We start from the raw sequence: 27516 nt of genomic DNA, 5'->3' as shown, positions 1-27516 counted from the left end.
ATGCTCAGCGTACTCATCATTATCAATTAAAACTAAAACTGGAATACTTTATGCATGAATTAGATGATTATGCAACGTACTGGTTTATATTTGACTCATTGCACATTTATGATTTTGTTTCCATTTATAGTATGAAGCTTCGGATATTTTTGTGTCATAAATGTCATTGACTGAAAGAGCTTCGGAATACTAAAGCAAACAAGTACTAAATTTTATCATACCTGAATTTTGTATCAATTTCGCTATTATTTCTACGTATACAAATTTCTGTATTTGTGTTTTGTATGAAGTATCTTAAAGCGTTTCAAGACTTGTAATTAATCATTGTCAGTGGTCCAAAGTCAAATTTTAGTAATGAATTGGTCGCAAATTGTCGTTTTTACCATGATAATTCTTGCTCTTTCAAATTATATTCTAAATGGATTTTACCTGAAGTTTACCCGGCGAAATACGGATGAAAGTGCCACGAGTGAATCACCCTATATTGTAAACGGAATATTTTGGTCCGATCTTGCCGAGTCGTATGTTCCGAAAGGTAAACACTTATAGTATACATGTATACAGTTTTAGTAATACTCCTAGTAAGGGCCTGTGGTTTCTCTTTTGATTAACAATATATTGCATAAATACCTATCGTGTATTGAAACGACGTTACATCTTTTATAAAGGACAGGCAGACAAATGTTTATTCAAGTATTGCTTAAGTTTATAATGGCATGATACACAATACAAAACAAACATTAGAAGAACACACGGTTCTAATATTCCCATCTAACGGGGCCGTATATTTCACCCTTAATAGTGTTAAAGCAGCTGGAACAAACCCGTCCATTGACTGGTAACGATGCTTTGTGGTATGTTCCTTTATGCAACAATGCTACAATACAACAAAACTCTCCACAGCTATTGTGGTGTTGTCGCGTTTTGATGCAAGTATCGACATATGCTTCGGTCACATATGCATCTTACAGCTTCTGAGTTTATTATTATGTTTATTGTGCACCAAATTCCACTTTAATGATTTTTACCAATTTTGTCTTGCATTTATAAATAATTATTGCCTGCAATGTATCTACTTTACTTCGTCTATCACAATGGTTACAAAATGTTTCAATATCTAAAGGCTTCATACTTATAGTTTCTGAAAACTACGCGAATGAACCCGTGTATGCCAAATGTCTTACGAAAAATACCCATTTGAAAATGTGTGTTTTTACGTAAACAGTTTAATCTAACTCAAAGTTTAATTGTAAATTTTCACTTTTGGTGGTATTAACCAATATCTCAATTTACAACAGCATTTGACGTATAACAAACCAAGGTCAAGTCGGCATGCAATGTGCTGTACAGCAATTTTTGAAAAATGTTCAAAACCAAGGAAGAATATCCAACAGGGAAAGCCACGTTCAAAGAACGTAGCTTCCCCAAAGACACATACGAACAACTCTCGCACCACACACACAAAAAAGGACACAAAAGGACAAAACAAACAAATACAGGAACACAGTGGGGCACCGCCATGGAACGGTCAGTGGCAAAGCCACCACTGGGGAGTTTAAACCGGTTTATGGTGCACCTTAATCTTCCCAAGATTGCCGATCTATAGTAGAAGCTAAAATACACCATAGTGCATAAATCTTGAGAAAACTACATACGGGTTTCACCAGTTGGTATGCATTTACCTACAAGTTGTCCAAGAGTCCGCGTTAGGAACTGTGCTACATATTAGGCGACAATGTTGCAGCCGACGCATCCGTGTTCTACTATTTTATACGTTTACAATTTCAATTGTTCGACACACGAATTGGAAGTTTGCTTGGTATATAGATAATGTCAGTAAATCTATCACTTGAGTTTTTAGTTATATCATTTTATTGATTCTGCATAATTCTGATAATTTATTGCAATATGCAAGTAAGTAAGCATCATTCTTGCTACCGACTAGTATAGGGATAATACACACACTCTTTTGTGAATTTACGTCCACAGAAGCTCTCGGAAATGCATGTGTCCGGGACCGAAGGTCGATGTCACAAACATATCCCTAGGGCTTATGCAGACGTTAATACACAAAGCAAAGCTGTAGTGTTGATAGTCTTGCATAAAAACTTTACACGAATTTTACGTTTACGGAACATTTTTAATTACCACCCTTTTCTTCCTGGAAACATGTTTTAGATATCCATATCCAGGGCCAAGAAATCAACAGCACTACTAAAACACGTACTGAAGGTTTTAAAGCGATTTTGTATTACTTGTTATTTAAAACATGACATAAACACATCACTTAAACATTTGGAAAGCAGGACCATAGTTTCAAATATAATAACTTTACATTCGAACATTTTCGAGTATGAACACATTTGGAGTACGGATGAGTACAAACATAGTAACGAACTTTCAAACTTTCATATAAATTCTTCGAGAAATTAGATAAAAACATACTGACTGATACCCGGCAAAATCATTAATAATATTCCTAAACACAATCAATCGCACAAGTAACACGCAATTCCTAAACATTCACGGTTATCTACAAAAACTGAAGCGACGTTGACTTCTGGAAGAGGAGGTAAAAAGCGGAGATTGTTGAGGACAGTGACGTTGATCACTGATAAAACAGAACATTTTATGGATTAAATCGTTTCTTTTATTCTATTTATGAAATAGACAACACCCAGATACCAGATTTCAATCTGCGTAAAACACATACACGTTCCTGGTGGAGCATTTCATTGCTTTGTTTTCACACGATTTTTTTCCGTTTATACCTCGGTGGGTCCAGTGAAAAAAGGAGTTTTCATGCACATAATGATAAAAATATTCTAAATATCTACTCTCTCGCTTCCACTATCTCAGCATAATTCGTCTTAGTTTTGATTATTTAGTCTGGTAAAACGCCTTTGATAAGGCCTTTTAGCTGACCTGACAGAAGTGTTCCAGGATGTGAAAAATGTTATTTAGCATCAATTTGATGTTCAGCCTTATAGTCAACATTTCTAGAGTATTCAGGCTTATTGGGGGTGTATTCCTCAAAACATTATTTTGTATTCATTCTTTTAAATTATTATTTGTTCAATCCTGTTATAAACAATTTTCATGACTTTAAATCAATGATTATTTCAGATATAATAACATACATTTTTGATATCATACGACTAGTTTAATCATATGAATATAATGTAAAATACTTTTGAATATCTATACATTCGATTATTTTCTTATGTCCTGGGTAACATTTAAGAATACACTTGAGTTCAAATCGTCTATCAGTTCTTTAATTCATTTTATGGTCGCATTTTATGAATCTTAGATAACAAAACCACCGGAAAATGTTCCAATGAATATCTATCTAAGATATTTATTTAATTAATAAGTTTGAAACCTTGAAACGCATAATGAAAGTGGTCTAGATTTCTCCCCAGCAATAACTATTAGCCAAACAATTCACTACCACATCCTCGATATACCATATTTTATTTGTATTAAGAGCTACATTTTAGACTGCTTCAAATCTAACAGTTTTTAGACAGTCCATTTTAGAAATATTAGATCTGTTTGCATATTCATTATTCTAGACAGTCATATTATTCTGTCTCCAATTTCATGATGTCTTCCTGAAATTATTGTCATAAACAGTCTAAAATCATACTGTCTCTTGCAATTTCGTTATAGGAACAATTATCTAGAACGAATAACAAAAAACCATGTCACGAACGATTCAATGTTTCGTAAAAAAAAACTTTGGAAAGGGACATACTTTTTATGATACCATCCAAAATTTTTAATTGAACCATTTTATAAAGTTTAGATCTTCATTGCGTGCGATTAGAAAAGTAGAACAACAGGTGTTACCTATCATAAGTAGTTCTAGGTCTACTAAACTGTTGTCATTAAGAGGCATTATTATAAATTTGAGTCTTTTAAGTTTGGTTCTCAAACTCATTCTTATGCTCCGGTTTAAAAACAGCTTCAAAAGCTCTTTAGTAGAAGAAATAAAATCTGGAAAGTAGATAAAATCTGGAAAGTAGATCCCTCGGAAGCACCGAGAACAAGGCAAACAGTGAAAATTGCAGACTCGGTTTGATTGAGTCTGTTCATGAGCAGTAATGAAAAATGCAACACTGCCCACGCCCCCTAACACCGGCTTAAGCAGCATTCAATCTTCAAATCTAAATGAGTTGAAATCAATGATCCCGAAGGACCAGAAAATATAACAACACTGAGAAGTCTTAAGCGAAGAAATGAAGTATTCCTATACAAGCTAGTCAAACTCGCTGTTGTGTAGATTTATTCGGATACATAGCTACAAGAGGCATATATTACATAACACTAGTAATCAAGAGGTCGAGGCAGAGCTTGATGTAGAGATTTTAAGAGATTATGCAATACAGGTATTGCCTGGACTAATTTTGCTTCTATAAACTAATCAAATATTCCGCATGAAAAGGTAAACTTTTCTTTTATTTTGCAAGTAGGAGAATAGAATTTCACTTCAAAACGTTAAGGCATTGATATATTTCTGAAAGACAAATGAAAGATATTAAAACACACATTGAAACAAATATTCTGCACGCTATTCTGCATGTCACTTAAATACATTTAACAACAAGCTTTAATCTTAGAACCTGCTGATCTGATGAATTTCAAACGCTAGGTAACATCCTTTGTGCCTCATACATAATAACATAGCTGACATTGTTCACCAAAACGTTTGCTTTAAACTTTATTTGAAAACAAACTGCGTTGAATAAACAGAAATATGTATAAAACTAACCATAATTCTTATTGGAATTTTATATTCAAAGACGTTATATAGCCATAACAAATACTGAAACCTCCAAAAACAAACATGTCAGTGCTTAAACGATTATTGACCACCCAGAAATGAAAGGTCGTAAGTGAAAAAAGCCCTTTTAAGAACTCTGAAAAAGTACATATTTTGTTTCACGTATTTCCTATCGAAACTCTCCGTATTCATGTTGTAGACATATAGCGAAACTTTTAAATACTGAAAGTACCTATGTCTTATAATTGACCCGATGATGTTGTAGAAACTGTTTATGCGTCTTTTTACAATCGGTAATAATGAAAGGTCGTATTTGCTGATTATGACGTAATTACAATATTATTAATATATCGAAATCAAATATCATACAATCTAAGAACATTGACAGGTACGACCTTTTCCTTCAGTTTATTTTTCTAGATCCTTCCAAAAACTATAACAGCTATTTCAAACAAAATATTAATTAATTGGGCTACACAGTTATGCTTTTATGTTGAAGTTATAGAACTTTCAATGGAGTTCCGAAACTCTATGTCACAGAATATCGAAATTACCTTTTACAGCCCTCTTCTTCTGGGACGCCAATACAAATATATAATATAAACACATCGAGGACAATACAAACAAGAGAAATAAATGCAGTTGGGCACCGCTTTGGAGCGATCGGCATCAGAAGCATTTAGCGTTCGTTGGAAAATTAATATAAAAATCTCTAAGTCAAAAGTCATGCTAATGAGTAAAAGTAAACTTAACAAACAAAATTTTCTTTTTCACATTGGGAACAGAAAAGATTTAGTAGACAAATACAGATATCTAGGGGTAGTTTGATATTTTAACGGAAGCACGAAACATGCTGCAGATAATGTTTGAACCTTAAAACATTCTTTACCTTGCGAATAAAACATTCGAATGTAGAATATGTTTGCACGGAACTAAGCCTTAAATTACTCGACTCATTCATAAGGCCATTATATACATATGGATCAGAAATAATTAGCGATTTCGACATTGGTAAACAGAATATCGACCAAAATCCTTTTAAAAAATACAGAATAGGTTTGTAAACAAACACTCGAATTGCATAAAAATCTGCTAACTTTCATATAAATGTGAACTGGATAGATTGTCATCCTTAGCATATATTGCCCTAAAAACGTTCAACTCCTATAAGGAAATCTGTGAAAACACGTCAAAGATGTTTTCAAATGCGATGAAATGTAACGGGCTAGAGGATCCAAGTCATGGCTCAATTCCACAGACATCTGGGGTCGTATTCATAAAGCATCTAAAGTATAAGTATAAAAAATTGATTATTTACGTAAGTATTACTTAGGTTAGAAATTTATTTTACTTAAGTATATTTGTTATTCATAAAACAACGTAATAAGTAATTCTTGTTTTTTATTGTGGACGAAAACATTTAAAAACAGCATTAATTTCAGACAGATACAACATGCACATTTATGTTTAAAGTGCTTTTATTTGAAAACAACACTTTAATCGTACTCACCACGCTATTTTATTTTCTGACTTAAGTCGTTTCTTACATATTTTAAGTTTTAGCTGTATTATGACTAGAACTTAAGTTTTTACTTAGACTTAAGTTGAAATCACAACAAACTTAAGTAAAATCTTAAACATAAGTCAAAACTTATACTTAAGATGCTTTATGAATACGGGCCCTGGAGGAAAGGTGTACTATTGAAATTAATAATACGGACAATAAGTCAATCAAAATTGTTGTAAATGAAAACAGTAAGCAAAACATTTTAGAATATCCAACACCTTCAAAACTCCAAGGATGATAAACTTAACTTATTTGCTAAGACATATGGCACGTTTCAGTTACAACCATTTTTGACAACAGGATTACCTAAGTCAGTAACAAAACATTTAACTGCACTAAGGATATCCAGCCATAAATTACAAATAGAATGAGGTAGATATACGAGGCCCAAGACACCAAGGTCCAAAAGCCTTTGTTTATTCGGCAATATGGTTAAAGATGAAATGCATTTTTAACTTGATAACAGGAGAATTATTGATAGAGAAGATTTATTTATTTCGTTAAACTTCACAATCAGTGACATACAATCGAAGGAACATAATATAAATAAGAAATAATAAGTTACTAAACGTGCTTTATTCTGGAATTACCCGTGTTTTGCGTAAGAATATATCGCGAAGACCGTAGGCATGAGTGATATATTGTTTCGCATAAGAAAGAAAAAACCCTGGTACTTCTACGATAAATTACACTTGGGAACATGTTATTTCAATTATAACACGACATACTATTATGAACAGTGTTTGGAAAAAATGGTTACTACTTTTTACGACATGAACTACACTTAGTGCTACGCACCTGGATCATTCTATACATAGATGATGACGTCACTACTATGCACGCGCATGGGTTATCGCAAACTAACCGTTGATTGAGTTTTTCTATGTGCAAATAGGTTATTTGCTGGTCGTAATAGAATTCACAATTTTTACAATCTTAGTGACAAAGTAACATACCAAATTGTTCCTTTATATCCATGAATCAGATATAGATATTTGAGTATTTATGTAATGTGGTATATCACTACTAATATTAACAAATTTCCATGTGTTTTGGTGTGTGCTCGTTAATCATGTTATATTAGTCGTATCCCGATGCTCTTTGCTCAGTATATGCCCTGGACAACACTGATCAATGTATCAGTTTATTTCCAGTAAATAATTTGTATTGTACTGTATTCTGTTATAAACATAAGGATTGGTACCCCAATTTGTAAAACACAGACCTGCTCATGTAAAACAAAAATATATGAGTTATTAAACTTAAAGAAACGTATTCGCAAGTATTCGATGCCTTTGCAGAAAACAAAGCAGGAAGAGACACAATTAAGGGCCCACTTAAACATGGCAGAATGCACTATCAAAACTTGAGATTTACAGTAGCTATATTGTTCACCATAGTCCGCAAAAGAATGCCTCTGTTCTGTTTTTTCATCTGAAATACTACAGTTTAGTTACCGTACACCACAAAACAGAAATATGAGGAATGTGTAGCATATATGTGTTACTGAAGTCAATGTAATTTGTTTTGTTTTTTCGTTACAATTTTGCTTGTAGGTTTATCATTTGATGAATGTGTCAAATACACTGTCCACTTGCAAAGACAGGCTGTAGAAATATCAACAAAGTCAACTATGGGTGTATGCGGTCGGCAGCTTAATGCGCTCATAAAACTTAAGGATGGAACATCAATGTGTGCCAAATACAGAGGGAAATACAAAGCATACGGTAAACCCATGTTTTCGAAACTTTATCGCTAAGATTTTAGTTGTTTTATTATTAAATGTCATATATCAAGTAATATTGGTATAAATTAGTTATCCTATTTGATATGAAGTCTTATGGTCCATGGGCAAGGCCAAAAAAATTTAAAGTCGTAACCCAGAAATTAGGCAAAGGTTGAGCTATTTCATGATGTTATATCGATACTATCATTCAGAAAACTTTTAAGGGTGGATGTCAGTCTGAGCAACATGTCAGTAAAATTTAATGACGATTTTAAAAACGTTGGTGTCTAATGAATACAATTTAGCATTGCAAAGGGATAACACGGATTTGGATGGTGACAAAAAAATTGATGTGACAGTTCTTATAATAAATACTTCCTTTAAATGCCTGAAATAACAAATAATTTACTTTGGTTGTCAAATAATGCTACGTTATATATTATATCCCAAATAAAATGTGCCCGCCCGGTTAGCTCAGTAGGTAGAGCGTTGGTCTACGGATCTCGGGGCCGTGAGTTCGATCCTCGGGCTGGGCTTATGTTCTCCGTGACTATTTGATAAACGACATTGTGTCTGAAATCATTAGTCCTCCACTTCTGATTCATGTGGGGAAGTTGGCAGTTACTTGCGGAGAACAGATTTGTACTGGTACAGAATCCAGGAACACTGGTTAGGTTAACTGTCCGCCGTTACATGACTGAAATACTGTTGAAAAACGGCGTTAAACCGAAAACAAACAAACCAACCAAATAAAATGTAAAATGTAGAGGTTGATGTACCCCGACCACCACATTAGTACATACACATGTATACTAACGTTGGAAAACTTAAGAACTTCTAATCCTTTAAAATGTAACAGAACCCTCATGTTAACAATAATGAAAACAAAACAAATGAATATTTAACTAAAATATTAGATAACTTTGAACTGTAATGCCAGTTAGCCTGGGCTATGGTTCGTTTTTCATTTCTGGGCGATTTGCATACTGACATACCTAATATTTGTTAATGGAGTAGAAATGATAAAGGTATTGTCAATGTTGATACGACCGCAACATTTTCAAGGAAGTTCCCTTTGGGGAACATCAAAAGGGAAGCAGATATAAGTTTTTATTCAAGTTGGAAGGTATTTCAAATTTATCCGAAATGATTATATATATGAGCTAATACCTCCAAAATTCTCATATTTTGATGATTTTAATTCTATTCTATGCTAGCTTGGATCTTTTTAGTAGTCATTATGTACGTAGTAGTTAAATCACCCAAAATTAAAGTTTGTTAAACTACCAACAAAATAGGTTATTTAGGTACACAGACTATTCAAATCAAGATGGCCACCATTTCCTAGATTTCCTAAAAACTGCCTTAAATTCGATCAAACATGTGCATATGAAAGAGGTTTATCTCTTCAAAAGCCAAAGCTATAATAGAAATCACCTGATATCGTTTTAAACATGTTAACAAGGATTTTACCGCTCACAAAATGACCACCTGAAATCTGTTACACGTACAAATATTGATGAGCTAATACTGTTAAAATATTTAGTATAATTAAACAAATCAAATACGTTTTCAACGGATTGAAGATATGTTATTCAGATAAATATAGTAAAGATACTGTCCTGTCATTTTCAAACTGGCTGCTAGAAACAAGTTTGCAAACATACATATTGATAAGATCTAAGTAATCATTGCTGTAACAGAAGTCATCTGTTTTTGTTACAATAATTTCAGTTGAAAACTACGTAATCAATATGAGCTATTCCTCTTGTTAAAATTACGATGTTGCCATTTTTAAAATACCGTAAAAGACATTACAATAATATAGTTTAAATGCTGCTTTTTTCCTTTTAAAACTAAACCTGTTACTCTCATTTTTCACTCAATGGATTTTGAATGTAGCTACAATGTAATATTAATTTGTATCAGAATGGTTGCCTGACTGATGTTACATATATAGTATATCCTAGTAAAATAACGAGAAATGGAGAATCGAACATATAATGAAATTGTCATTTTCTTTTAAATGTCAAGTGAAAAAAAGATCATTGTACAAACATTTGTTTTTAAAAACATTTGAAAGGATTTATAAAGTTTATTTTCAAATGCAAATTGCATTTTTCTGTAACAATACAGCTATGTATTTACGACCTGTTTTTAAAGGACAAAGCCCTGATTACACAAACGGAAAAAAGCACCTATCAAAGCAAAGTATGATACATATATATTGATTTACCTTTTGGTGGTGCTTGAACGTTATATCTGTTTTGTTTGAAATATAAATTATCAGATATATCACAATCCCTTCAATATCCCTCAACAAAAACCTTTCAATACGTATGCCTCTGAAATAGTGCCAAACTGTTATGAATACATCTATAGTCATGCATTTGCTTGACATTTTTAACAGGTAGTAAAGAGCTTCACATCTTTAAACTGAGCAAGTCCTGGAATCAAGAAGTCGTGTAACATATCTGTTTGTTGTTTGGTCATATGAGCAATACTAATTGGTATTGTTGTAAATAATATTCAAAGTAACGTATGTTTCAATCCGTTTTAGGATGCACCTTAATATTATTACTACGAAATATTGAAATAAAGCACTTAACTAAAAAGGGGTTTTACAAATATGTCATAAAGACATCAATGCACCACTGGCGTGTTCCGAACAAATGATGCAGACTCTGTAATTATGTGTACTATGCATCTATGCATGTATGATGAACATATTCTGATATTGATACCAAACATTTACTTCTCGCAACCTCTCATATCAAGTTTTAGAGTATATTTTTGTCGTATGGTGTACATTGGTGTTATAATGTGTCCTCTAATGTAGTTCTGAAACATACGTTACCGAATTTAGATAAAGGTAGTTACAAGACTTAATGTTTAAAACACAGTTCCATACCGTGGTAATCTATATGTAACAGTTGAATAAAATCATCTTTTGAATGATCTAATTTGTTTGTCTTTGTTAATAGATTTAAAAGCAGAATATTTAATTTTAGTAAGAACTCAGAATTGACAATAATGCTACAACAACCACAATAAAGACAAGGAGTCTCATCTATGTTTTCGTTACGGAAACTATTCAAAGAAACATGTTTTACCAAAAGTGACATTTGTTTCAATACCCATGTTGTACTTTATATGTATGATGTTCTATTTTAATTCAAAATGTGGCGTGTTTATTTACATCAGCAACTTTGAACACATAATGCATATAAACCGATAATTTCAGTAATGAATACAATCTTACCTTCCATAAATATCATAACAAGGCATTGAAAATATAATAACCTCTGTTTTGAAATTATCACAGTCCATCGAAACCCAAAAGCTATCCTAACTTTATTGTTACTTAATGTTCTATGTAAATTTAGTAACGTATGTTTCATTTCATCTTTGAAATTGTGTAAAAACTAACTGTGTAGGTGCTTTGCAATGCCAATAAGCATAAGTTATGCATTAGCCATGGCCAAAAATAAATGAAATATGAAACTGAATAGGTGAACTTTAAAACCTAGGTAACGTATATATTATTTTTAGATACCCTCATATTCTGTATTTCTTTTTTCTTTTTTTTTTTAGAATGAAAGTCAAAAATCTTTAGACTGCTCACACACTGTAACCAAGTGTACTGTTAATTATCAGTATGCTATCTATGTTTGAACCAGAAGCCATACAAAGTGCTAATCTATGCTATTTTAACAGTGATGCTGAAAGAGGCATCATTGTTTTACTGTAGTTTGTCGATATCCTATAACTGAGATTAGAAACAGGGTTAAGTCCAACAAAATTATAACGGTCATGTGTGCATGTTCAGTAAACATAGTTTATTCAAATTAAAAGCACACAAATGCAATTGTTGAAGTGTTTCCAATGTTGCTAATTGTTAAAGGTGAAAAATTGAGTGGCGACTGTTACGTATGTTACATTTTAAAGTATCTTTATCAACTAAAAGTCAAAATTATACAGGTAAGCTTACTTTGACATCTAAAATAGGAGGAAACTATTGGTTCCCCAAACCTCTCTGAATGAACTAGAAAAAAAGCTCGATTTATCGAGAAACAGCATGAGGTTTATATGTATTACTTTTGTATGCACGTTTTTGGCAAGCCAATTGTCCAATAATTACGTAAACCCTAGTTCACGGTCGAAAAACTAGGATTAATGATCGATAAACTAGGTTTTTAGAACGTAAAACTAGGTTTTTCGAATACTAACCTATATTTTCGAGCGAAAACATAGAATAACGCCGTGAACCATAGTTCACGCTCGTAAATGTAGGTTCACGATTGTAGACTCCAGTTCACGGTCGTAAACATAGGTTCACGTTCGTAAACTACGGTTTACGAGCGTGAACCGGGGTTTACGAGCGTAAACATAGGATAACGATCGTAAACTTAGGATAACGACCGAAACTCATAGTTCAATCGAGAAACCTAGTTTATCAAACGTAAACCATGGTTTACGGTCGATATATTAGGATTATAGAATCAACAATGAATTTCGGGCGTGAACATGGGTTTACGGCCATGAACCTATGTTTACTGATGTGAACCTATGTTTACGACCGTGAACCATATTTTACGGACCTGAACCTACATTTTCGAGCGTAAACCTACGTTCACGAACGTGAACTTGGGTTTACGAGCGTGAACTTAGGTTTACGTCCGATAAACCAGGCTTTTCAAATACTAACCTATGTTTTCGAGCGAAAACATAGGATGACATCGTAAACCATAGTTCACGCTCGTAAACGTAGGTTCACGTTCGTAAACCCAAGTTTACGGTCGTAAACATAGGATAACGACCGAAATTCATAGTTCAATCGAGAAACCTAGTTTATCGAACGTAAACCATGGTTTACGATTAATATACTAGGATTATGAAATCAACAATAAATTTCGGCCGTAAACCTATGTTTACGGTCGTGAACCTATATTTACGAGCGTGAACCTATATTTACGAGGTTGAACCTAGGTTTACAGCCATAAACTACAGTTTTACCTTCGTAAAACCGTGTTTATCGATTTGTAACTATATGGCAAGCCAGTTGTCCAATAATTACGTGAACCCCAGTTCACGGTCGAAAAACTAGGATTAACGATCGATAAACTAGGTTTTGCGAACGTAAAACTAGGTTAATCGAATACTAACCTATATTTTCTAGCGAAAACATAGAATAACACCGTAAACCATAGTTCACGCCCGTAAATGTAGGTTCACGATTGTAGACCCCAGTTCACGGTCGTAAACATAGGTTCACGTTCGTAAACTATGGTTTAGGGGCGTGAACCGGGGTTTACGAGCGTAAACATAGGATAACGATCGTAAACTTAGGATAACGACCGAAACTCATAGTTCAATCGAGAAACCTAGTTTATCAAAGGTAAACCATGGTTAACGGTCGATATATTAGGATTATAGAATCAACAATGAATTTCGGGCGTGAACATAGGTTTACGGCCATGAACCTATGTTTACTGACGTGAACCTATGTTTACGACCGTAAATCATAGTTTACGGACCTGAATCTATATTTTCGAGCGTGAACCTATGTTTACGAACGTGAACTTGGGTTTACGAGCGTGAACTTAGGTTTACGTTCGATAAACCAGGTTTTTCAAATACTAACCTATGTTTTCGAGCGAAAACATAGGATGACATCGTAAACCATAGTTCACGCTCGTAAACGTAGGTTCACGTTCGTAAACCGAAGTTTACGGTCGTAAACCATAAGATAACGACCGAAATTTTTAGTTCTATCGGGAAACCTAGTTTATCGAACGTAAACCCGGGTTCACGAGCGTGAACTATGGTTTACGCCCGGTATCTGATGTTTTCATTCGAAAATATAGGTTAGTATTTGAAAAACCTAGTTTTACGTTCGAAAAACCTAGTTTATCGATCGTTAATTCTAGTTTTTCGACCGTGAACTGGGGTTCACGTTATTATTGGACAAATGGCTTGCCATACACGTTGTCTATAACCTAACCTGATTTCAAAATATAATATATAAAATTGTGAATCTGAACACAATTATTTGATGCTGTCTTATTAAAAAATGTAGTAATTTTGATAATTTTACGAGTTATTAAAATTGCGAAAATGTGGCTTGGGTGGGTGGGGTATTTTAATCCCTAAATTTTGGTAGAAATCTTCAAAATTTGGAATATATTGTTACAGCGAACATTTAATTGATTTAGACCGGTTTCATAAGCGAAACGCTAATATCAGAGTCAGTACTGAAACTATCTACGAAAAAATCGTGTATGGCCAATTATACTTTCCAAGAGAGGAAATTCCGCAATTTTCATATACAAGGTTTACTTAAATGAGTATAATTTTTGTTTTACATACGGTGGAAAGTGACACCCCGTCTTAAACAACCCCGAAATGAATGTATTAATGGCGGAAGTGGATGAAACTTTGCCTAATTTCTGGGTTACGTAATCGAAAAACTAGAGGACTTACAGAAAATGGTCCAGAGAAATGTTCTTATGTTGCATCCTATTGCGGTGATTTTATTCAAATAAACATTTCTATCGTTGTTATTTTGTTTTTCGTTTTTTGTTGGTATTCAAATAAACATTTCTATCGTTGTTATTTTGTTTTTCGTTTTTTATTGGTATTTTTTTGCTGCCTCTAACACCGTGCATTAAGAGTTAAATTTATATTTCTATTACAGTGTAGTCTAGGTAAGTTGGCTTTAATCTGGAAAAAGTCTGGTATATAACCCGTTACGACCAACATACTGTTACATACCGTGGTACGAGTTTAGGAACGAATTAAGTTATACAAAACTCTAGACATGGACAGATTAAAGCTCCATTACAAAAATGACAAACAATTTTTGCGCCTGAATCGGTTCGATTTGTATAAAGACATTCGTTATTTTAATATGGTAAACTAACACCTATTTGATTATGTGTGTTTGTTATCAAGACAAGGAAGAAAATGCAATATGAAAGGTTATATTTAATGAACGCAGCATCATATATGTAAATGATAGCTTTATAAATCTACATTCAAGAACATAAAAAGAAACAGAGAAAGGAAACAATGACACAGATGAAAAGGAAAGGGAAACAAATTATCAAGCAACATCAATCCAATTAATGTTATGATGTTTCTTAAGATGTTTTCGACGTGTTTGGACAGTTTAGTTATGTAACACTTCTGCTTGAGACTGGTAACGTAGGATCTATATAAGCATTTGATCCCTTAAGTTTTGAAAAATAATAAGACCGATGACAGTGTAACAAAACGACAGTTTTATTATGCTAACCTTTAAACTACCACGCAATGTCATTTTTTCATATTGAAATATTTCCAGCATTAATGTAAATGAGTTCAAAGTATAAAGGTACATGTGTTTTTTATCTAAGAATGCTGAATTCGATCATTTCAGACTCAAACATCGCTCGTTAGCAACCCTTGCGTTTATTAATTAAGAAATAATAAGTTCCCAAACGTGGTTTATAGCCCGAGTTTTGAGTTCTTATGCGTAAGAATATATATGACGAAGACCGTAGGCCTAGTGATATATTGTTTCGCATGAGAACGAAAACAGTCGGGATATTCTACGATAAATCACACTTGGGAACTTATTATTTCGATTCCAGCACGACATAATAGTATCAGCAGTGCTAGCTAAAATGGTAACTACTTTTTACGGCCGTGCTACGAACCTGGATCGGATGACATCATTGCACGCGAGTGGTTTATTGCAGAATAACCCGAGATAGATCTTGCTCTTCATGTATGATGATTATTTGCTGGTCGTGTTAAAATACTTTTTAACTGCTACCTCAATTTTATTTCTATCTAATATTTTCCTAATCAGACATCAAAGGAAGGGTTGGTAAAAACGGTCTTTGGAAAAAAGATAATGACGAAGAGTTGTAGCATCTCTTATTGCTGTGTACTCGTTATCAGGCTCAGTTATAGGTTACATCATATTGTCATCATGTGGAAGTGAAAACGAATGTAGATTATTAATCGAGAAATAGTATTTCCCTCTTACGTGGAATTTATAAGGTACGTGGATTAGATTTTGATTGTCACCGTTCGACTCACTATTTAAAGGAAATCGGGCGGAATAATTTATAACAACAACGGTAAGACTGTGTCAGTGGCACACACAACAAGTGACAGTGACACACACAGACGGACAGTGACATACACAATTTGGCCAGCAGATCTATTTAACATTTCAGGATTTTCGAAGGATCTGTTTAATAATTTGATTAGTAAATTTGACTTAAAATGAGTTAAGGACATACCTATTTTCCCAATGTATGTAACATTTACATTAGGACAACAGTTAGATAGTTAAATAAAATGAACAGTGATCATAAATTTCAGTTTTAGTTCCATTGTCGGTGTTGATTCTAAAATCATGATTATCAATCAGGACTTTTTTAATGATTCATGGATATTAATGATTTAGTCAACTGTTGAATTTATCAAACAGCATTTTTTTTATTTCAATTGTTTGTTGTTAAGTTTTTTTGTTGTTGTTTTTTTTTAATGCAAACGAAATAGTCTGTGAATATGTATTTCTGCATGTAGCTTGGACATCTGGACGTCATGTGTAATATTATGTATTACAAGATCACCCTCGTGAGAATATTAGCTTCTCTATATATAACATCCAGATATTATCATTATGCAGATCTAGATACGCTTTGGGGGCCTCCGTGGCCGAGTGGTTATGGTCTTTGACTTCAAATCACTTACCCCTCACCGATGTGGGTTCGAGCCTCACTCGGCTTTGAGCTTCACTCAGGGCGTTGAGTTCTTAATGTGAGGAAGTCATTCAGCTGGCTTACGGAAGGTCGGTGATTGTACCCAGGTGCACGCTCGTGATGAAATAATGCACGGATGGGCACCTGGGTTCTGCCTCCACCACCTGAGCTTTAAGTGAAATTAAACATTTTTCTTCATTTTGTATTTCTTCTTCTTCTTCTTTGACTTCGAAAATTATTTGCAGACGCATGACAAGTACATATTTTATTCTTTTTGATAATAGCATAATACAGCTTACATTATGCAGCTTTGGATGCATAGCAATAAGAAAGATGGTTAAATTATCTGGCCATACTACAAAAAGTCCGAATTCCTTAAAAACTACAGATGCTCAACGGCTTGACATGTAGCAGCCGTTGTGACTTCCCGCCCTGACTTATATATGTTAAGTCCATATCCATCCACTAAATGCTACTTTAAATTATTCAGATTTTGCATTAAATAATGCAAAAAAGTTGACAAATTAGACCTCACGGTATATTTTTCTACCAAAAGAGGTGGATTGAGCCTGACTTAGCAATAAGAAGTAGGTCATGATGACCCTTGATCGCTCACCTAAGTAATATGAGCTCCATGTTTTAAATGTCAAACTGTTGCTTACATATTAAGAAAGTAGGTCAGCAGGTCACATTCATAGTTACTGAAAATCAGTTTTAAGATCGGTGTGCTGAACTGTATATGTCATCCAAATTTCAAGGTTGTTTCTTGAAAAAACAAGAAAGAATAGCAGAAGGCCAAGGTCACAGTCAAGTGACCCCTACTTGGGCCCATCAGGTGATTATAACCAAACAGTCTGGGAAATATGACCAGATAATGCATTAAGTATTTTCTGCTATATAACTCATACACCAAGATAACAGGTGAACCACCCAACCCAAGGCGGGTCCTACTCCCACCAAAGGGGCATTATTTGAACAATCTTGTTAGAGAACGACTATTCAATACTACATACCAAATGTCAAATGTCTAAACGTAGAATTTTAGACGATAATATTTTTTCCTATATAGGTCTGTGTTAAACATGGGACCCATTTTTACGCCAGGGGCAAAATTTGTAAAATTATGGTAGAGGACTATAGACAATGCAACATACCAAATATCAAAAGCCTAGGCCTTGCAGTTTTAGTCAAGACAAATTATCAAAAAAGTTCTTATAAAGGTAAAGGTTAAGGTAAAGACCTTGTTTATAATAGTATCACCCCTATTGAAAGGGCCAGCCGATTTGGTTTATGAGACACCTAAATCGTGCGTACCAATAACCTCCCGACTTCTACCACTATGCCAGGCGCCAGGCGGAAAGAAGTAGGTAACCGTTCATTTAACTATCTTGCAGCTCACGAACCTGCCATTTCGGAACGTGTTCCTTAGTCTAGATGACTACAAGGCAATGCTACATACCAAATAATTATATACAGCCTAGATCTTGTGGTTTTAGACATTTTGAAGTTTTGTCCTGTATAAGTCTATGTAAAATTTTGGACCCCGGAGCGGAGCCTCTTTTTTTTTATTTTTCCTTTCGGTTGCTATGGCAACCATATGTATTTCAGCGTGGAATTCAATTCTTTGGACAACTTTGAACGGGAGCCAACCAAGAATCATTTCTTTGAAGTTTGGTGTAAATCTACCTCGTTGTTTTAAAGAAGATTTTTTTTAGAAATAGTTGACGGACGGACGGCACACGACGTACGACTGACGACGGACGATGGACACCGAGCGGTCACAAAAGCTCACCATGAGCCTTTGGCTCAGGTGAGATAAAAACGCAAGCGCACACCGGTAACCTTGGTCTTTCTACCTCGTCAATGCGCTCTGAATGGTATTTAGCTGATAATTGTCCTCTGTAACAAGTACATGTTTCGGAGTCAGTCGTTTCAAAATTATTTGGAATAAATACACGATGACCTAGAAAATGTGTAAGAATTGAAAATGTTCGATGCAAAAAGTTTTGTAGGCCAGATATGGTTTACGCTTGTTGACGCACACCTCCCACGTAATATTTGCGTAAGAAACAATCCAGTTGAATGATATCTGTATAAGGGGATAGCTTTAGGTTTACCAGAAATACGTTCAGCGTTAAATTTAGTATTTAGTGGTTGACACACGATCTATACCTTAAGGTATTTTATGAATTGATATGCATTTATATGTGCACACATAAATTCATACACTGTTGGAGAGGATGTCCCAAAAACCAAAAGTTATCATCGAGAGGAATGGTCAAGAAAAGCTATATTAAACACCTATCAAATAGAAATTCGAATGCACCAGCTCAGTACAATATACGAAAATATAATATCGTGAAATAATACATAATAGTTTTGATTATACAAAGTGCCTAGTTTACTTGATGATAAGGTCAAACTAAAAACCTATGTTGTCTCCCGATCCTACATTTGAAAGTATAGTAGGTACAACTTTCTTAGCTAAACAAAAACATTACTTGTTTGTTTCATTATATACATTAAATGTTATGCCCTAATATTGAGTAAGAATTTATTGGTTTTTAGATAGACTTACTGACAGCAGAACTAAGTACAGTGAAACACCGCTCGCTCGAGCATCGATGACTCGAGCACCCCGGCTCGCTCGAGCAATTCATGTGGTCCCGGCCGATTTCCTTCTATTTTCTATGTGAAATTACCATGGCTGGGTCGGGCATCGGTAACTCGTTCGCTCGAGCAATACACCTGGTCCCTGTGTATTAATTTATTCTTTGTTGCTTATGGCTAACTCGAGCAGCGGTGTCAAAATTTTTCACACCTTCGGCGGTCAGAATGTATTAATGTTAATTCAAAATGTTCACACGTCGTGAGAACTGCATGGTCTATTCCCCGACTATCTTAAATGATTGTTTGTCGATGTATTTGATCTGATAATGAGATTAATTATTGATGAAAGGTGGAAGAAAAATTTTATTGATCAAACTTGTTATTAATTATTACTTTCTTCTGCGGGATCGAGAAGATAATTATGAGATTTTAATATTTTAATCAACAGTTGTTTGCATGCAAATAAAGGAAATAAGATAGCCTTTTCATAAAATTGAGACGATAATTGTGAGATCTTAATTTGAAGAAGAAAATTGCGAATTCGATTACAGTATTTTAAATAAAAATATGTCTTAGCTGTTTCTTCACATGTGCCATTTACGATCTATCATAAATAAGGTTTGTAATACATTTTTTGAAAATGTCACGAGTGTGTTATTATTACACATCACCGTTTCTTCTGCAATTGGTCTCGATGACAATTGGTAATTTTCTTCGTATGTTGGTCAATGTTTGGGCCGCTCGAAACCATGGATAACTCGAGCATTTTGCTCATCCCCTTGCGACCTCGAGCGAGCGGTGTTTCACTGTACTTACTTCTGCTGTCAGTAAGTCTATCTAAAAACCAATAAATTCTTACTCAATATTAGGGCATAACATTTAATAAAAGCAACAATGAATCATTGAAACTTTACTCTGCATGTCGTTTTATCACAGTGAACAAGTGTGTGAAGTTGTAAAAGGGTCGTTTTGCAGCATAGAACGCAACCAGCCAACATATTATAAAAATTATGTTATAGTAATGAATTTAATCAATTATTCGAAATGACCCGAAAATATATAACAATGCTGACTCCAAGTACGGAGTGACTTTTTACTGCCACCATCCCATTCCAGTTTATTATCAAAAGTGGGCTGTAAAACAAAGATACATACATGCATACGAAAGATTAATAAAATGTGTTAAGTTGTTTTAGATTTTTGGTGAAATTCGTCCATTGAAAATCAGTAAATTTGATTAGGCCACTTTGTGGCTCTGTGGTGAAAAAAGTATTCAAGACAATTTAAAACGCAACATGTTGTGTAAATGTCCATTGCATACTTATTTTATCACGAAAGTTCCAGGTAAAAAGTTTGAACCATTTTTAAAAACGCGGCGGAGATTGTGTTCCTGGCTGGTTACATGTCAAATTACCCCACCCACTTTAAATGTGAATTTCTATAAAAATAAGTCAAAACTGGTAACATTAACACTTGTGAATGAAACTTAATACATGTAGGTATATTGTCATAAAATATAGAAAAAAATCAAAAAAACATTTTGCGCAGACACCTTACTGCGACCCCGCCTTTGCAAATCCACATTTTTTTTTGCAATGTTCATATATATATATATTTTTTTTTTGGCCGTAAAAGACATTTAATAAAGTCCTACACAGAAATGTGTAAATTCACCTTTCTACTACAAAGACAAAGAAAAAGAAGCCACATGTCCCAATGTTTTACTTCACGTTTCGGTATTACCAGAAAACTTGGGTCGTAATGATCTTATACAATTATTTGTATAAACGATATTATTGATTATAACAACGAAATATTTTCTCGGAAACAAAAGATTTGAAGGCATCATGTAAGGATCTCGTAGTTACATGTCACGCGAGGACGGGCAATTTTCTTATTATAATGACAGAATATCTCGTAATTATGGATTGTTTTGTGACAACGATATAAATTATTCTAATTACGAAATGTGATATGGGTAATGTCCTTATAATGATGAATTTGGAATGAATCTCTTCGACTTTTGTAGTTTGTAGACTGATGTAAAAATTCCATTTTCTATTTTATAATCAGCAGAAATACATTCTGTATGCCCAAGAGCAGAATGTCGATTCCGCCAGCATCTTTGGCCTTTAGTGTGACCTTGACCTTAGACCTAGGGACCTTGCTCTTGCGCATAATACATAGTCTTGTAATGGTAAAAATTCATGCAAAATTACATCAAAATCCAGCATGTATTAGGAAGAAATGCTCAGGACAAATTTCGACCTTGACCTTTGAGATAGGAGCATGAGGTTTGCGCATGACACTCTTTCTTTATGGTACACATTTATGCCAAATGTAAACAAGATTGGCCGAAAATGTCAAAGTTATGGTCCGGACAAATTCGGACGAACGCACGTACTGACGCAAGGACGCATGAACGCACGCACGTACACGAACCCGCCAAAATCGGCGAATATATCGTGCTCACTATAAGCGGGCTCGACAATAAAAAATGCAAATTTTGTTGTGCTTGATTAAAGAGTATCTTATACCCGTAAAAAAGAGATTAGTAGAAAAAAGTTTAAATGTAATGTTTTTGCAAAACATAATTTTGTAATTTTCAGGAGAGTACCTTTTAAAAGTATATTTGTGTATGAAATATTGTAATTCAAGACGTCTCCAGAACTTCCTTCTTTCATCCAGGACGACCTCTAGAATGATACATATTTTACTTGGTTCTAAAAGAAGAGTAGAAGAAGGCACACTGTTCTATAATTTTTAAATCAAACAGTAAGGTATTATTCTTAAAACTAGAGCTGTCGGAGGACAGCAACGCTCGACTATTTTACAGCCTAGTCAAGTAAATGACAATACAAGACAAAAAAGGGGGAAACATTTTGTAAATTGGCTAAACAGGGTTATGAAACTTATAAAATGCATATAAGTTTATGACAAAGGACAATCGTGTTAAGTTTCAATCCATTCCCATTAGCAGGTACAAAGATACCAGCTTGCATATGAAAACTTAACCTAAAACAGCTCAGTCAAAAAAAAGAAACACATTAAAAAATGAAAAGTAGCGTTATGTAACCTGCGCTTTACATATCAGATCATGACAGTGAACAAGTGTGTGAAAGTCACTTGGTACTGATATACCAGCTTACATACAAACACCTAACCAAGAATTGTTATGTTGAAAAGGGACATATTTTTGTAAAAATGCAAAGTAAATTTATGGAAACTGCGCAGTGCATTTCCGATTATGACAGTGAACAAGTGTGTGATGTTTCAATCGATTCCCATTAGTGGGTACTTAGATACCAGCTTAAATATAAAACCTTAACCCAAAATTTCTTATTAGTAAAAGGGACATACTTTTGTCAAAAAGCAAACTAGAGTTATAGAACCTGTGCAATGTAAGTCTCTTTATCACAGTGAAAAAGTGTGTGAAGTTTCCATCCAGTCCCATAAGTGGTTCCTATGACACCAGCTTACATACAAAAACTTAACCAAATCGGGACGTGGACGCTGACGGATGAACGAGTCCAATAGAACTACCAATTCTTTGAATAGTCGAACTAAAAATGAATTTCAAAGGCATAAATGACATTTCATTTTTATAACTAATACTTACAGAGAATAAAAAAAAAGATTTGTATGGTAAATAGCATTTCCTTGTGATGCATTCTGACCAAATTTCATAAAGATCAGTGGAAAAATACAACCTCTATTGCATACATAACGTTTTTCTTTGATATAACCAAGTGACCTACTTTTGAACCCCAGATAACCTATATTTAAACCTACCTAGATATTATCAAGGCAATCATTCTGACCAGCTTCTATCTCATTCACAATGTTTTTATATGATTTGACCTAGTGACCTAGCGACCTTTTTTTTTAAACAAATTGACCCACTTTCGAACTTGACCTAGATATCATCAAGGCAATTATTCTGACCAAATTTCATGAAGATCAATTGAAAAATACAGCCTCTCTCGCATATATAATGTTTTCTTTTGACTTAATCTAGTGACTCAATTTTTGAACCGAGAATCCATATTTGAACTCAACCTAGATTTTTTTAAGGTCTTCATTCTAATCAAACTTTATGAAGATCAATTGAAAAATACAGCTTTTAGACTATGTTTTTTCCTTGATTTGAACTTGTGACCTAGTTTTTTACCCTAGATAACTCATATTCAAACTTGACCTTAATTTTATAAAGACAATCATTCTGACTAAATTCCATGAAGAGCACTTAAAATACAGCCTGTTTTGCATACACAATGTTTTTCTTTGATTGGACCGAGTGACCTAAGTTTTGACCCATGATGACGCATGTTCGAACACGACTTAGATTTCATCAAGGCAATCATTCTGTTTAAATTTCTTGAAAATCAACTGAAAAAAAACAACAACAGTTTTTATAAAATACACAAAGTGTTTTCTTTGATTTGACCTAGTGACCTAGTTTTTTACCCCCGATAATCCATGTTCTAGCTTGCTTTAGATTTCATGGTGAAATAACTCTGATTAATTTTCATGAAGATCAATTGAAAAATACAGCCTCTATCACATACACAAAATTTTTTATTTGATTTGACCTGGTGACCGGCTTTTTTGAACCCTGATGAGCCATATTCTAACTAGACCTAGTTTGCATAAAGGCTTTCATTCTGTCCAAATTTCATGAAGATCAATTGAAAAATACAGCCTCTATCGCATACACAATGTATTTACTTGATTTGACCTAGTGACTTACTTTTTGACCTCAGATAATACAGTTTCAAAGCTGGCCTAGATTGTATCAAGGTATTTTTTCTGACAAAAATTCATGAAGATGAATTGAAAAATGCAGCCTTTTTTGCATACACAATGTTTTCCTTTGATTTGACATAGTGACCTAGGTTTTGACTCAAGATAACCTGTTTTCAAACTTGACCTAGATTTTATCAAGGTCACCATTCTGACTAAAGTTCATGAAAATCAATTGAATGTTACAGCCTCTATCGCCTACACAAGCTAAATATTGACAGACGACAGACAGAAAGACAGACAGATGGCAGACGCCGAACGCCAGACATCGAGCGATCACAGTTACTAACCTGAGCATTGCTCAGGTGAGCTAAAAATATATACATACAGTTTAGAATGGCTTCACCCGGACCCATCATAGCATTAAATTACTTGATCTTCATGCATATAAAACTGCAAACTCAGCACAAACGAAGCATGGACAACTACTGTTGCACATCCCATATGGCCAAGTTAAATTTTGGTTTTGTAATTGTCCTTTTTCAAAACAATCAAATATACCAAAGCGAGATTTATCTAACTTTTCCAAAAACAGCATTGAAATTCAGAAACGTTACAAAACTTCTAGTTGCAATAAAGCTTTATAATTATGTAGTTTATTTTAACTCCGTTTCACCTGTGCTTAGTTTTATTTATTAAAATCTGCTCATTGTGGCTGTTTATTTATAACAATACGTCATGTTCATTTGAAACATAGAAACACAATTCCAGTCTAGATCTGTAAAATTTCTGCATTATAACTACCGCGTTTACAGCATGAAAGCAAAACACAACAGTGATAGTGTTTTAGAACGGTCAGTGGCCAAACCATGCTGATTAATTTGCGCTAAATCTAATTCTTCCCAATTCTGCTTAATTTCAAAAACAATTCCCTATCTCCTGGCGAATCCATCATTAACACTTGGGAACAAGTCTAATATATATCAAAATCCATGGAACGCGAACGTATGACTTCAATGACTTTACATGCTTGAACACCACGTAGAAAACAATAAAGGAGAACATCGGGCAATTATCAAACATGTCTTTAAGACACACAATAACCCGATCTAGCAACCCTTGGAGGGTTTTGTGCCCTTAACCAATATAAACTAATGCATGCTTTATCTGCGGCCACAGAACAGTATAGCACAATCGTTACTGTTCTATGTATTACTCGATCATAATACCAGAACATGGAGTCAGAAATAAAGAATTGTGAACTCACTGCCAGAGGATAACAAAAGTTAACTTTATGAGCATACTGAATGGATATTTCTGTATGAATTAATTTGAAACCTGATGAAGTTAAGTTGTGACAAGAGTTTCAACATCTTCCATAGACTGGAACTGTAGCAAATCTGCTAGACAGGTCCAAAAAGATTGTGAAATTATATTTAGATGAATTTGATTAAGAAGAAAATGTGTACATTACATACGCGTTACTATGAATTGGATAAAAGTGCTGAGCTATCTGTGGGACTTCAAGTCTGGCATCCAATGACAAGAAACGCTTAAAGGCAATATTTGAGGCGGTAAAGTTATACCTGCAACCAAATATAAACTTTGTGCTTTACAGGTACTACTTCTACCATAAAATGCCAGAAGAAAATACATTCGGTGAATTCATTACAAAGTTAATACTGCATGAAATGGGCTGCAATTGTCATGACAAGGATTAAATTATCCGGGATAGGGGAGACCTTCAGGTTACATCATTCCGAATGAGGGGAAAAGTGAACAAAAAGGGGACATGCTTGATAAAGAACAAGAACTCTATTGAATTATGTTATAGTTTAAGGTTGCCCAGAAGCCCAAAATCAGTTTCCACAACAAAGTCAGACTTACTGTTAGCTGTTGTTGGTGTCTTATTTTAGAGGAGCAATAACAATTATGTTCAAAGTAATTAGATCAAAGATGTTAGAGTTAGTACCAGTTGGTCATATGATGGTAAAAACGTGGCAGGATAGCAGCTCATGTGATTCTTTGGCCAGATGTTAATGCAGAAACAAAATAACACGGTACTTATAAATGTAGCATTCGTTTGCAGCATAGGAGCTCAAATCCTAGAGAGTATTTGATATTAACAGACATACCTGATTAATCATGACAAGTTATAGGTACAAATCTATACATCCTGGAGAATAAAAGTTGATTGATTGTAATTGATTACTTTAGTGAGATTTTTATGTCAAAGATATCCAAGAAATGGAGAGCCATACAATTAAATGGAGAGCAATCGGTAATTAACAAAATAAAAGCTATAAAGGACGGATGGGGAATTAGTGAAGATGTTATCCCTGAAGGAACAATGTTATAGCTCACAGAAATTTCAAATTTTGCAAAACAAATGGGACTTTAAAGTTCATATATATTTACAACGACCTTTTAATATCCTAACTGGTAATATTTTATTATTAAAATACAGGAACGTTTCAACAATGTCTACGTCTACGTTCTAGGTTCTTGTCAGACAGTAGTCTATTAAATATATCATGGAATGTTCCAGACCTTTCAAGTAACGCAAAAATAAAAAAGACCATTCTGCAAAAATCAAGGACAATCTTTTCTAAAAATAACTGTCGTATACTGTTTATCAGTATTGTTACAGAATTTTTACGGAATGAATGAAATTAGGATCCCAAATACCAGATATAATAAGGATAAACAAAAAAATTACTCCATGTTTTTAAACATGTATGAAAATTTCGGTGTTCAGAAGTAGCTTGGCCTTTACAATTTATTTCAGAAGGTTCCTTAATTAAGCAATGCGTTTTCAAATCGTTTGAACTGAGCTGTTCTAAACTGATTTTTCTACAAGAACCAGTCAAGCAGAAAAGGACGCCATGATCATGAATGCTCTCAAGTAACAGACCAGACGAAGACGGGTTTAGTCACAATTAATTTCTGTAATATCCAGTAACATTGCTAGCTGTAATATTTTAATGTATGTTGTAAAGAAAAAAAAAACAAACACAGATGTAAAAGAGCAAAATGACGAAACATTGATTGACTGGACTATTACATATAAAAATGTTATATCTAATTTTTGCTGCATTTGATATAGTTCGGCACTGTTCAGAACTGACAGTTGATGCGTATCATTACAGGTGAAGTGTTGACATTCTATCTGTCACGTTTACTTAACATGAACAACGTCCCATTAGTATTTCTCGTAAAAACAAATGCAACGTCAGTTTTCTGGAAACAAGTGAACATATCGTCACTATCATGGGAAGAAGATCAAATTGTGACATTGATTGAGTGGATCAGTAATACGTAA

The 27516-nt window shown here is 34.1% G+C and overlaps 1 protein-coding gene across 1 annotated transcript; it reads left to right on the top strand.

The window, feature by feature from the left end:
* On the top strand, positions 1-27516 carry LOC128558113 (four-jointed box protein 1-like). Its single transcript, XM_053546959.1, has 3 exons — positions 1-535; positions 7913-8083; positions 27344-27516. Exons 1-3 carry the CDS (start codon positions 355-357, stop codon positions 27514-27516), a joined length of 525 nt encoding a protein of 174 aa, XP_053402934.1. The 5' UTR covers positions 1-354.

This window comes from Mercenaria mercenaria, chromosome 6 (assembly GCF_021730395.1).
Source record: "Mercenaria mercenaria strain notata chromosome 6, MADL_Memer_1, whole genome shotgun sequence".
NCBI lineage: Eukaryota > Metazoa > Mollusca > Bivalvia > Venerida > Veneridae > Mercenaria > Mercenaria mercenaria.
This window is presented reverse-complemented; position numbering and strand designations above follow the sequence as displayed.